The 13,087-nt window shown below is 42.7% G+C and overlaps 1 protein-coding gene and 1 non-coding gene across 2 annotated transcripts in view; one reads left to right on the top strand and one right to left on the bottom strand.

The window, feature by feature from the left end:
• The first annotated feature begins 2,914 nt into the window (after positions 1-2,914).
• Positions 2,915-13,087, top strand: part of TNMD (tenomodulin) — a 36,318-nt gene continuing 26,145 nt past the window's right edge. The window contains exons 1-3 of the mRNA XM_038747816.1: positions 2,915-3,161; positions 8,093-8,322; positions 8,479-8,613. Of these exons, the coding sequence (XP_038603744.1) occupies positions 8,275-8,322; positions 8,479-8,613 (183 nt within the window). The 5' untranslated portion in view covers positions 2,915-3,161; positions 8,093-8,274. The remainder of the gene's footprint in view (positions 3,162-8,092; positions 8,323-8,478; positions 8,614-13,087) is intronic.
• On the bottom strand, positions 10,865-11,002 carry LOC119930182. The gene has a single exon (XR_005451670.1). It is a non-coding gene; the product is annotated as a small nucleolar RNA SNORA7 (small nucleolar RNA).

Here is a 13,087-nt window from a genome sequence, read left to right as displayed (position 1 = left end):
GTTCCCAGAGTAGCTTTGGACGGGGTGGATTATTCCATTCCATTTTCCTTACCACTTCCTAACGGAGCCAGCTTCCTCTAGCCACATCTCCACTCCTATAGACCCCACTTCGAATTACAGGCAAGCAGGCCGTAAATCAGGCAATCAACAATATTGATTGAGGGCCTGCTGCTTGCAAAGCACAATACTAAATTCTTGAAAGAGAATGCAATAGACATTAGTAGGTACGATCCCCACCCTCAAGGAGCTTCTGGTCTTGGAGGGGGAGAGGGAAATGAGAATCAGCCTTTCTCTGGCACAGCCAAGTGGGTCTTGTCTGGATCTATGTGATCGCTCTCTGCATCAGCAGCATTTATTGAGCACCTCATCTACTGAGTGCTCTGCACAATATAAAGTGCATGACAAAATGTGATAGAAATGTCTACTGGAAAAAACACCGGCCTGAGAGTCAGAAGGACCTGGGTTCTAATCCCACCTCTGCTACTTGTCGGCTATGTGACCTTGGGCAAGTCACTTAACTACTCTGTGCTTCAGTTACTTCTGAAGTAAAATGGGGATTAAGGCTGTGAGTCCTACCTGGGACAGGGATTGGGTCCGAAGCAATTATCTTGTATCTACCCCAGCACTTAGAACAGTGCCTGGCAGGTAATTAACACTTAGCAAATACCATAAAAAGGTAAAGGGTATCAATGCTTCCCTCAAGGGATTTAAACTAATGGATGGAACTCCTTACACCCGTGCTAATACTTTGCCATTCAGTCCTGTTCCTTCGTCTTAATCTTAATCTCCCACCCTTTCAGTTGGAATTAATCAATCAATCAATCAATCAATCGTATTTATTGAGCGCTTACTGTGTGCAGAGCACTGTACTAAGCGCTTGGGGAGAACCAGTTGGCAACATATAGAGACGGTCCCTACCCAACAGTGGGCTCACACCACCATTACCGAGGGTGAATCTATCTGTAAACATGGTTTTGTACCCTTTATTTAACCTTCCCTCAGCCCCACAGCACTTAGGTACACATACACAATTTATTTATATTACTGCCTGTCTCTCCCTCTACTCTGTAAATTCATTGTGAGCAGGGAACATGCCTACCAACCCCATTATATTGTACTCTCCTAAGCATTTAGTACAGCTCTCTGCACACAGTAAGTGCTCAATAAATATGATTGATTGATTGATTCACTGAGACAAAAGCCCTTCACACTTTCTTGAAACACAGCTCAAATAGTCTCAACCATGTCTGCCCAGAAATCTGATCATGAGCCCACCTTCTGAATTTCACCTCTATGGTCATCCTGGGGACACAATCATTTTAGAAAATGCTACTCTCCTAAGGTTCTTGACGATTTTCTTTCAAAGCAGTGCAAATTGAAAAACAGCTAAAAAATTCCCTCCCTACTTACTCTGCTTCGGCACCAAGTGCTGCTCTTATAAATCTCTCAAATCCCTCCTCTCCAGCAGGAAAATGGAAAAAAAGAAAGTCTGATATCATATTTATTTAGCCCTTTAAGTGTCTGGAACTTCCATCAGGAATGGTCTGCTCCTATGAAATGATAGATTTATCTGCTTGAGCAATTGCAAGAGTCCAATATAACAGAATTGGTAGACATGTTCCCTGCATACAAGGAGCTTATAGTCTAGAGAGAGAGACAGGCAGCAATATAAATAAATTACAGATATGTACATAAGTGCCATGGGGCTGAGAGATGGGTGAAGAAAAGAGTTATTCCAACTGAAAGGATTGGAGAAGAAGATTAAAACTGAGACAATAGGTCTGAATGGCAAAGTATTAGCATTGCATAAGGAGTGCAAAATATTAGATTAACTCCTTGAAGGAAGCAATGATAACTTTGATTTCTACATTTTCCTATGCACCTAGTACAGTGCTCTGAATCCAGTAGGCTAAGTGCTCAACAAATAATAATAATGATGATGGCATTTGTTAAGCACTTACTATGTGTGAAGCACTGTTCTAAGCGCTGGGGGGGAGATACAAGGTGATAAGATTGTCCTGCGTGGCGCTCACAGTCTTAAGCCCCATTTTTCAGATGAGGTAACAAAGGCACGGAGAAGTTAAGTGATTTGCCCAAAGTCACACAGCTGACAAGTGGTGGAGCCAGAATTAGAACCCATGACCTTTGACTCCCAAGCCCATGCTCTTTCCAGTAAGCCACGCAGCTTCTCTGAATGCACCCAACTCACTACCCCCTGTCAATCAGTGGTATTTATTGAGTGCTCTGTGTGCAGAGCACTATACTAAGTGCTTGTGAGAAGCAGCGTGGCTCAGTGGCAAGAGCACAGGCTTGGGAGTCAGAGGTCATGGGTTCAAATCCCAGCTCTGCCACTTCTCAGCTTTGGGCAAGTCACTTCTCTGTGCCTCAGTTACCTCATCTGTAAAATGGGGATTAAGATTGTGAGCCCCACATGGGACAACCTGATCACCTTGTATCCACCCCAGCGCTTAGAACAGTGCTTTGCACATAGTAAGTGCTTAACAAATGCCAAAATTATTATTAAAGTACAACAGAGTTGGTAGGCACGATCCCTATCCTCAAGGATCTTACTGAGGGTGTGAGCTTCCACTAAGCACAGCTCTCCAGCCCAAGATTCCTTATTTAAGACAGTGCTTTGTTGGCATTAAATTGGGCTGCCTTTAGAGTTTCCTTGAGGTAGCTCTGGCACAGAGGAAGACGCTTCTTCTCCCATTCAGGTGCCATACATATGTCCACCTGAGCCTCCAGGCACAAGATAATGAGACTCCAACAATTTTCATTCACTCCCTTCAAAGTCCTACTGAGAGGTCACCTCCTCCAAGAGGCCTTCCCAAACTGAGCCGCCTGTGTACATTTTACACGTAAACTCTTAGAAGACCTGCCAACTAACTCTACTGTAACGACCCCAGATCATTCTCAAAAAGTGCTTTAAAATCTTGAGCGCTAATGGTGAAGCAAAGGTATTCAGACCAAGAGATCGTGATGATATTGTAAAAACTGTAATTGAACCTATGGCGTCAGAAGGATTAAGAACTATATGTCTTGCATACAGAGATTTCCCAGCAGGAGAACCTGAGCCAGAGTGGGATAATGAAAATGATATTGTCACTGGTCTTACGTGCATTGCTGTAGTGGGCATTGAGGATCCTGTAAGACCTGAGGTAGGAAACTCTTTTGTTCTTTCTTTCTTTCTTTCTTTCTTTATTTATTTGTTTATTTATTTTACTTGTACATATCTGTTCTATTTATTTTATTTTGTTAGTATGTTTGGTTTTGTTCTCCGTCTCCCCCTTTTAGACTGTAAGCACATTGTTGGGTAGGAACTGTCTCTATATGTTGCCGACTGTCTCTATATGTTGCCAACTTGTACTTCCCAAGCGCTTAGTACAGTGCTCTGCACACAGTAAGCGCTCAATAAATACGATTGATGATGGACCCCAGGTACTTAACGAAGTGTTCTGCATGCAGTAGCTACTCAGTAAATACTACTGATGTTGATAATGATTGATAGACACCAAGAAGCCTTCCCTGACTAAACTCTCCTCTTCTCCCACTCCCTTCTGTGTGGCTCTTACTCGATTCCCCTCCTCCCTCTCCACATATCCCCCACCTTACCTCCTTCCCCTCCCCACAGCACCTGTATATATGTATATATGTTTGTACATATTTATTACTCTATTTATTTATTTTATTTGTACATATTTATTCTATTTATTTTATTTTGTTAATATGTTTTGTTTTGTTTTCTGTCTTCCCCTTCTAGACTGTGAGCCCACTGTTGGGTAGGGGCCGTCTCTATATGTTGCCAACTTGTACTTCCCAAGCACTTAGTACAGTGCTCTGCACACAATAAGCGCTCAATAAATACGATTGAATGAATGAATGAATGAATGAATGATCCTTCATTCATCCTTCCTCCCATCCCCACAGCACATATGTATATAACTATATAACGGTAATTTATTTATTCCTTTATCTATTTATTTATTTATATTAACATCTGTCTCCTCCTTTAGACTGTGAGCTCCTTGTAGGCAGGACTATGTCTTTTTTGTTATTATATTGTACTCTCCCAAGTGCTTAGTACAGTGCTTTGCACAAAGTGAGCACTCATTAAATATGATTGAATGAATGAATGCAATCAGGGGGATGCAGGAGGGAGTGGAAGAAGAGGAAATGAGGGCTTAGTCAGGGAAAGCCTCTTGGAGAAGACTTGCCTTCAATAAGACTTGGAAGGTGGGGAGAGTCATGTGTGAATGTGAAGAGGGCGGGCTTTCCAGGTCAGAGCAAGGACGTGGGCGAAAGGTCAGCAGTGAGAGAGATGAGATGGAGGTACAGTGAGTAGGTTGCCATTAGAGAAGTGTTCAGGCTGTGATGCAGTGCAGTGCTTTGCACATAGTAAGTGCTTAATAAAGGCCCATCATTATTATTAGTAGTAGTAGGAAAGCAGCGAGGTGAAATAGGAAGAAGTGGTTATACATATGAGTTAGTGCTTAAATAATAAGGTATGCAAATCAATACATTCAGAAGCGCTATATTAGCCTGCAGCTGAAAGACCAAGTCTTTGAAGATGAAGATCAGAGATTTGAATCTGCCCAGACTGCTGCAGAGGAGAAAATGCCATGGATGTCATCCCAGCTGAGACAGGCTGATCTGTCATCCTGCTCCTTGCCAGTCCTAATATTTGTCTAACCTTTTGTCCCAACCCAAGGAAAGACGTATTCCTAATTGGATAGGAGGAGGGCTGGGATCACACTGGTTTGAACTCCTGGCCTTGGCAAGAGGCTCAAGGAGGGAGAGCTGGGGTACCCGTTGACATCCCAAACCTAGAGGGAATCCAGGTCTTCCAAACCCAGCAGGGATTTCTTGCCGGGAGTTAGAAGCCACTGTGAATTAATATTCAGATTTGATTTCCAAGCTTATTGCCCCCAGGCAGCCACTGTCATTCTGACTTTAGGAAGGTTTGCATTAGAACAAAGAGCATGGAAAGTTTTGAAACAGTTTCCCTGAAGCCCAAACACTACTCTTTCCATGGTTTAATCTGGGTCCTGTATAATGATGGTATTTAATGATGGCATTTATTAAGTGCTTATTATGTGTTAAGCTCTGGGGTAGATACACGATAATCAGATTGGACCCTGTCCCTGTTTGACATGGGGTTCACAGCCTAAGAGGGAGGCAATATAATCCATTTGGGGGAGAGAGGAGGGGGAGGTAGAGAGAGGGATATCTGTACACTGGAATGGATTGTTTTTCCTTTCATTTCTATTTACGTGAAATCCCTTCTGGGAGCTCACAAGGAATCTTTCAGGCTAAGATTTCCAGGCACAAAGATTTTTATATAATCATAAGCTCTGTTACACTAGGAAGAGGCCTAACTGAATCAGTACCTAGATAACGATTGTAATCGATTTTCCAGACTACACTGGAGTCCATCCCTTATCTCCTATTGTTCACTCTCTAAGGTATAAAATCAAAAGATCTTTGGCCAAATGTAATATTTTCCACTTGCCTTCCTTGATGCCCCTTGCTACACTGAGGGACAGATTACAGGACTTCCTCTAGACTGTAAGCTTGTTGCGGGCAGAGAAGGTGTCTGTCATATTGTTGAGTTGTACTCTTCTAAGTGCTTACTACAGTGCCCCGCACACAGTACGATCTCAATAAATGTGACCAATTGACCGATAGATTGCTTTCTCCACTATGTCTCACTGAGGCTTTTCGACGTATGTGTATGTGTGTGTTCTCCATAACATCATCAACATCATCATCTGTGGACAGGCTATTGTGCAAGGCTCTTGTACTTTAAGAATCTGCAACAAAAATAAAAGACACAGTCCCTGCCCTCAAAGAATTTACAGTCTAGAGGACATTAAGTAAATCCAAATTGTCAAACCATACAACAGGTTTTTAAAAAGGATGTATAATTATTTTTTTAACAAAGAGCAAAAGTTTAAAAAATTAATTAAAAACAGCAAATAATAATAATAATTATGGTACTTGTTAAGCACTTACTATGTGCCAAGCACTGTTCTAAACACTGGGGTAGATACAAGCTAATAATAATAATAAAAATGATGGCATTTATTAAATGCTTACTACCTACAAAGCACTGTTCTAAGTGCTGGGGAGGTTAAAAGGTGATCAGGTTGTCCCATGGGGGGCTCATAGTCTTCATCCCCATTTTACAGATGAGGAAACTGAGGCACAGAGAAGTTAAGTGACTTGCCCAAAGTCACACAGCTGACAATTGGTGGAGCCTGGATTTGAACCCATGACCTCTGACTCCAAAGCCTGTGCTCTTTCCACTGAGTCACACTGCTTCTCAGATTGGACACAGTCCCTGTCCTGCATGGGGCTCACGGTCTCAATCTCCATTTGACAGATGAGGTAACTGAGGCCCAGAGAAGTGAAGTGGCTTGCCCAAGGTCACACAGCAGACAAGTGGCAGAGCCAGAATTAGAACTCATGACCTTCCAACTCCCAGGCCTGTGCTCTATCCACTTTGCCAGACTGCTTTTCTACAGAGATACACATGTGCAAATCAATCAATCAGTGGAATTTACTGAGCAGTGACAGTGTGCAGAGCACTGTTCTAAGCCCTTGGGAGAATACAGTACAACAGGGTTGGCAGATACATTCCCTGCTAAAGTGGTGATAAACCTGTGATTATTTCTTGGAGGAGGTGACTTTTTAGGACAGGTTTGAAATTGGGAAGGGATGGGGTTGGGTGGATTTGAGAGGAGAGGAAGTTCTATGCGGGGAGAAAGATGTCCGTGAAGGGTTGGAAACAAGAAAATCATAAGTGAGGAAGAGTTAGAAGGTTACCTGGGGAGGAGCAAACATTGTAAGATGGGGAACTGTGGGAGCAGAGAATGGGTAGCTAAGATGGAAATTGCTAGTGGAGAGCCTTGAAGCCAATGCTTAGGAGTTCTCATTTTATGTAAAGAAAGACTGTTCCTTTTAAACACGCTTTGTCTCCCTCTTTCCCTCTTCCTTTTACTGCCCTCAACTGTGTTTGGAAGAAAAAAGGAAAAACAGGAAAATTCTGGTGCTGAGTTTAATACCCTATTCTATGACAACCCAAAAGTTCAGTTCAGTTCAATAGTATTTTTTGAACCCTTACAGTGTGCAAAGCACCATGCTAAGTGCTCTGGAGAGTACAATATAACACACACATTCCCTGTTCCCTGCCCACAATGAGCTCACAGACTACAGCATTGGCTGAATACTTCCAATTTTAAGGGGAACTTGATAATTACAATGGAGCTATGATCCTGAGAGTGCAATCAGCTAATCGATCAGTGTTATTGAGCACTTACTGTGTGCAAAGCACTGTACTAAGCGCTTGGGAGAGTACAAGTACAACAGGATCTGTGCAGAGGAACTGATTCTAGTACTAGTGGCTTGCGCCTCATCACCCGCACTTTCTCGTCCCTGCCTGGCAATGCAGCACATTGCAAAGTGCATGTGTGATCTTTGCCCACATTAGCCAGCTACAGACAGAAATGGAACTGAAGCCCAGGTTTCCTGATATTCAGAGCATCACTTTTTCACTGGACTAACTGCAACTGCAACCAACAATAAGGCCTGGGGAGAAATTGGAGAGGGAAGAAATCAAGGGACAACAGTTCAAAAACGCTTCAAAAGGACCCAGAAGTCTAAAGAAAGGTGTCTCTAGAGAAGACGGAAAGAAAAATATGCCATAGGGCAGGAAATAAAAGGAGGGGGGACACAAAATTTGGGGGTGGGTACGCTGGTTTTTAGATTTCCTATAGTAGTAGTAATGGTAATAGTATTTACTAAGCACTTAGTGTATGCAAGGCATTCTAGTAACAGGAAGAGTATTTATTAAGTGCTTACAGTGTGCAGTGAACTGTCCTAAGCACTGGGAAAGAATATTCAGGTGGGAATGAGACTCAGCCCCTGGCTCTCAGCGGGCTCACAACCTAAAAAATCTAGTAGAAAAAAACTTTTCAGCATTCCCCATTCTCGGTCTCTCTCCAAACCTCAGGACAACAGGCTTCACTATTACCTGCTTCTCCTATTATTTTGTGCTGAATCTGCTGCATTTGTCCTTATATATCTACAGTAATTCGTTGCCCTCCTGGAGCCCCCACAATACAGCAGGCTTTGGGATGACATATTTTAGTCATACAAATCCAGTTTCTCCCCTCTGGCATCTGGGATCCAGCTCACTTGGAGCTCCACCTCGGCAGTGGCCTCTCCGATTCCTCCCTGCGCACCAGAAAGAAAAGTTTACTTGGAGAAATCATGGGAAAGAATCCTCCAGGGAACCAGGAGGACTGTCATGTCCTAGATGTAAGTGGATGGAGATCCTCCCTAGGACATTTCGCTAATTTATTTATTCCATGGGATAAGAGTATTGGGCAGTGAAAGGGATGGTTACTTGGAATGACTTCATAATATCTGAGGAGGTTTGTCTTTTCTTTCTTCTTTTTTTTTTTTTTTGTTTAGGCAGAAGCAACTAAATCCAACAGAAAGATTTATAGGCGATATAAGATTTGGGGATTGATCTTCAGTATCCTGGCCCTTTCTCTCGTTCTTTTGTGTATGGGCAGCAGGCATTTCTGGAACCCATCACCCAAAAAAGTAAGTGAATTCATATTATGATCCAACCCTTTATATTCTCAATCTTCTGGGTACAAACTGCCTTTGTTGAAATCACTGCGTGTTTTAAAAATTACAATTGCTAAAGGTCATGTGTATTAACTTTCTGGTAACCGATGATTGGGGGAAGTTGGTGTTTTCTTTTTTACACATCTCTCATTTTGGTTTGGTATTGGCAGGTGGCACATTACGTGGGCTGCTATACCTGGACTGCTATAGCATTTGGATTTAAGGAGTTAAGGTTGCTTGCTTCTTATTGACAGAAAAGTTTTATTGAAGGAAGGAAAATACTTTCCATCTCTCTTTCAGTTATCTTGCCAGGAACTGGTGGAAAAGCAATTATACCGCCACATAAAGAGAAACAGCCATAGTAGAGCAGTAAGGGGTTTTCAGAGATTGTATTTCTGACTTTATTGCATCTACCACATGAAAAGGGGATGAGACTGATTTCCTTTCGCTGGGAGCAGCTCAGCTGACTCTAATCACATTTGTGGCTTCTTTAATTAGCAGTTTTCAGCCCTCACCAACCATGGCAACCTGACTAGTGGAAAGAGCCCAGGACTAAGCATCAGGAGATCTGGTCTCTAATCCCTCCTTGGGCAAGTCTTTTAGCTTCTCAGAGTCTCAGTTTCCTCATCTGTAAAATTGGGATTCAATACCTGTTCTCTCTCCTACTTAGATTGTGAACCTCATGTGGGAAAGGAGCTTGACTGACTTGATTATCTTGTATCGACATCAGTGTTTAGAATTGTGCTTGGCAGATAGTAAGTGCTTAACAAATACCACAATTATTATTATTGCTAATAATTATTTCTTATAATAATAATAGTAATAATAATAATATTCCAGTCTACAAAGTATAGGTCATTTAAAAATACCCCTATATTTTGGAAGTTGGCAAAACCCTCTATTTAAACATTTTTCTTCTTTCGCTACTTTTCCATCAATCCTTAGCTGGCAGAATTTATTAATTATTTTTAATTTATTAAGAATAAATAATTTATTAATAATTTTTAATAATAATTTATTAAGAATTTATTAAGAATTTATTGGGTGCCGCGCACTATGCTAAATCCTCGGGAGAATAAGATATTTTTCTCTTTCTCTGGTCTTGGATTTTTCATTCTTTTGGCAGAGGAAAACAAATAGTGAGAAAGAAAAGCAGGAAAACCAACGAGATGATGAGAGGAGACAGTAAGAGAGAAAAGGAGGTGAGGAAGAGTAGAAGTAAATTGGGGGGACAGGAGCAAATGGAAGAGTACAGTCGAAAAAAGACAAAGGAGAAGGGGGATGAGAAGGAGGGTGAGAAGGAGGAGGAAATGAAGATGGTAAAATGGGATGATTTTCCCAGTGAATAATCATAATAGTTATTATAATAATAGTAATAGTACTTGTTAAGCACTATGCGGCAAGCACTGTACTAAGCACTTGGGAAGATACAAGATGGTATTGAATCCCCATTTTGCAGAGGAGGGAACTGAAGCCCAGAGAAGTTAAGTGACTTGCCAAGGGTCACACAGCAGGTAAGTGGTGGAGCCAGATTTAGCATCCAAGTCCCTGCTCTTTCCACTAGACCATGCTGCTTCTCTAATAAGCATAAGATTGTAAGCAATGTCATTACTCGGTCAGGCTAACGATCCATTCAGCCCAGTACTATTTTTCCAACAGTGGCAACAGTCCTTCTAGACTGTGAGCCCGTTGTTGGGTAGAGGCCATCTCTACATGTTGCCGACTTGTACTTCCCAAGTGCTTAGTACAGGGCTCTGCACAAAGTAAGTGCTCAATAAATGCAACTGAATGAATGAATGAGTGAACAGCATGCTTAGAGGAGTAATGTGGTGATGCAGTCCTTGACATTCATCCTAATAGTTAAGGATGAACTCCCTAACCACTTTAACTTTTCCCATATCTCCCTAGTTTTCTAAGGACCCACTGTGAACCGCTCCTCATTATTAATCAATCAATGTATTTATTGAGTGCTTATTGTGTGCAGAGCCCTGAAATAAGCACTTGTCTTATGTCGTCAAGTCATTTCCGACCCATGGCGACACCATGGACACACATCCCCCAGAACGCCCCACTGTCCATCTGCAATCGTTCTGGTAGTGGATCCATGGAGTTTTCTTGGTAAAAATACAGAAGACATTTACCACTGACGCCTTCCGCGCAGTAAACTCGAGTCACCACCCTCGACTCTCTTCCATGCCGCTGCTGCCAGCATGGGTGACTTTTGATTTATAGCAGAATGCCTTCCACTCGCTAGCCACTGCCCAAGCTAGGAATGGAATGGTTAGGCCTCTGCTTGACTCTCCTTCCCATAGCCGAGACTGGTAGAGGACTGGAAACTCTCCAGTTGTGACGCTGAGAGGGGGAAATAAGCACTAGGAAAGTACAATATGATAGAGTTGATAGAGATGATTCCTGCCCAGAAGGAGTTTCCAGCCCAGAGTGGGAGTTGGACATTAAAAGAAATTACAGATTCAGAGTGTAAGTTTATGGATATAAGTGCTGTGAGGCTGAGGTGGGGTGAATAACAAGTTCTTAAGGGGTACAAACCCGAGTACATAAATCTCCATTGAATTTGTCCATGCCCCTTTTGAACCTATAGAAAACTTCTGCCCGTATAACTTCTTGCATTGAGAGAATACCAACCCCTGACCACCTCCTCTGTGAAGAAATGCTTTCTTTTGTTTATTTGAACCTGCCACCTTCAGCATTATGGTATTTTTTAAGCACTTACTATATGCCAGGAGCTGTACTAAGCACTAGGGTAAATACAAGATAATTGGGTTGGACACTTCACTCAATCATATTTACTGAGCACTTACTGTGTGCAGAGCACTGTACTAAGCACTCGGAAAGTACAATTCAGCAATAAAAAGAGGCAATCCCTGCCCAAACCGAGTCTAGGACACAGTTCCCCTCCCACATTGGACTCACAGTCTTAATCCCCATTTTACAGAGGAGGTAACTGAGGCACAGAGAAGTGAAATGACTTGCCCAACGTCACGCAACAGACAAGAGGCAGAGCCAGGATTGGAACCCAGGTCTTTCTGACTCTCAAGCCCATGCTCCATCCACTAGGCCGAGCTGGGGGCCTCACTGGGCTGGTCTTGCATTCCCTAATTAGAATGCTCCCTTAAGAGCATTTTCCTCCAGGGCCTGGCTCTTGGAGACTCTCTTTCCCCCTCAGGAGAATGGGACCATATCTGCAGCTTCCTCTAACCACTGGAGCATCTCCTGCTACCCTCAGTCGCCTGAAAGTCTCCGCCTTGGCTTTCTTTTTCCTCATCACTTTGACTTTGTTTATCTGTTTAAAATAAACAGGGTTTATTTAAAATCCCACATCAGAGGTCATGGGTTTAAATCCCGGCTCTGCCACATGTCTGCTGTGTGACTTTGGACAAGTCACTTCACTTCTTTGTGCCTCAGTTACCTCATCTGTAAAATAGGGATTAAGACTGTGAGCCCCATGTGGGACAACCTGATTACCTTGTATGCCCCCCAGGGCCTAGAACAGTGCTTGGTGCATAGTGAGCACTTAACAAATGCCATGATTATTGTCATTATTATTATTATCAGGGGCTGGCATTTTCATTCCAGCCTTCCTCCACCTCCCACCTCACTGCTAAAAGCTTTCAGTTTCAAGTCTCTGTCTAAGTGCATGGTTCAAACCCCATGTCACAGTGGAATTCATCCCGGCTGTTGCTTTCCAGTGTGGAAAGCCCGAGAGGTGAAAGCCAGCATGAGAGGGGATAAGCTGTGGCTTAGTGGATAGAGCACAGGCTTAGACGTCAGAAGGATGTGGGTTCGAATCGTAGCTCCTCCCCTCTCTGCTGGGTGACCTTGGGCAAGTCACTTCCCTTCTCTGGGCTTCAGTTTCCTCATCTGTAAAACAGGGACTAAGACTGTGAGCCCCATGTGGGACATGGACTGTGTCCAACCTGATTATCTTGCATCTGAGCCAGAACGTAGCACAGTGCCTGGAACATAGTGAGTATGTAGCAAATACCATTAATAAAAAACGAAAAAGGGAGAATTACACATGATCTGTAAAATGGGGATTCAATTCCTGTTGTCCCTCTGACTTAGACTGCAAACCTCGTATGGGACAGGGACTGTATCCAACCTGATTATCTTGTATCTATGCCAGTGCTTAGTACAATTCTTGGCACATAGTAAGCACTTAACAAATGCCACCATTATAATAACAGTAATAATAATAATAATAATGATGGTATTTGTTAAGCACTTACTTTATGCAAAGCACTGTTCTAAGCGCTAGGAGGGATACAAGGTGATCAGGTTGTCCCATGTGGGGCTCACAGTCTTAATCCCCATTTTACAGATGAGGTAACTGAGGCACAGAGAAGTTAAGTGACTTGCCCAAAGTCACACATCTGACAATTGATGGAGCCGGGATTTGAACCCATGACCTCTGACTCCAAAGCCTGTA

The sequence above is a fragment of the Tachyglossus aculeatus genome, chromosome 6, assembly GCF_015852505.1.
Source record: "Tachyglossus aculeatus isolate mTacAcu1 chromosome 6, mTacAcu1.pri, whole genome shotgun sequence".
Taxonomy (NCBI): domain Eukaryota; kingdom Metazoa; phylum Chordata; class Mammalia; order Monotremata; family Tachyglossidae; genus Tachyglossus; species Tachyglossus aculeatus.
The sequence above is the reverse complement of the archived record's forward strand: the minus strand, read 5'-3'. Positions and strand labels throughout refer to the sequence as shown.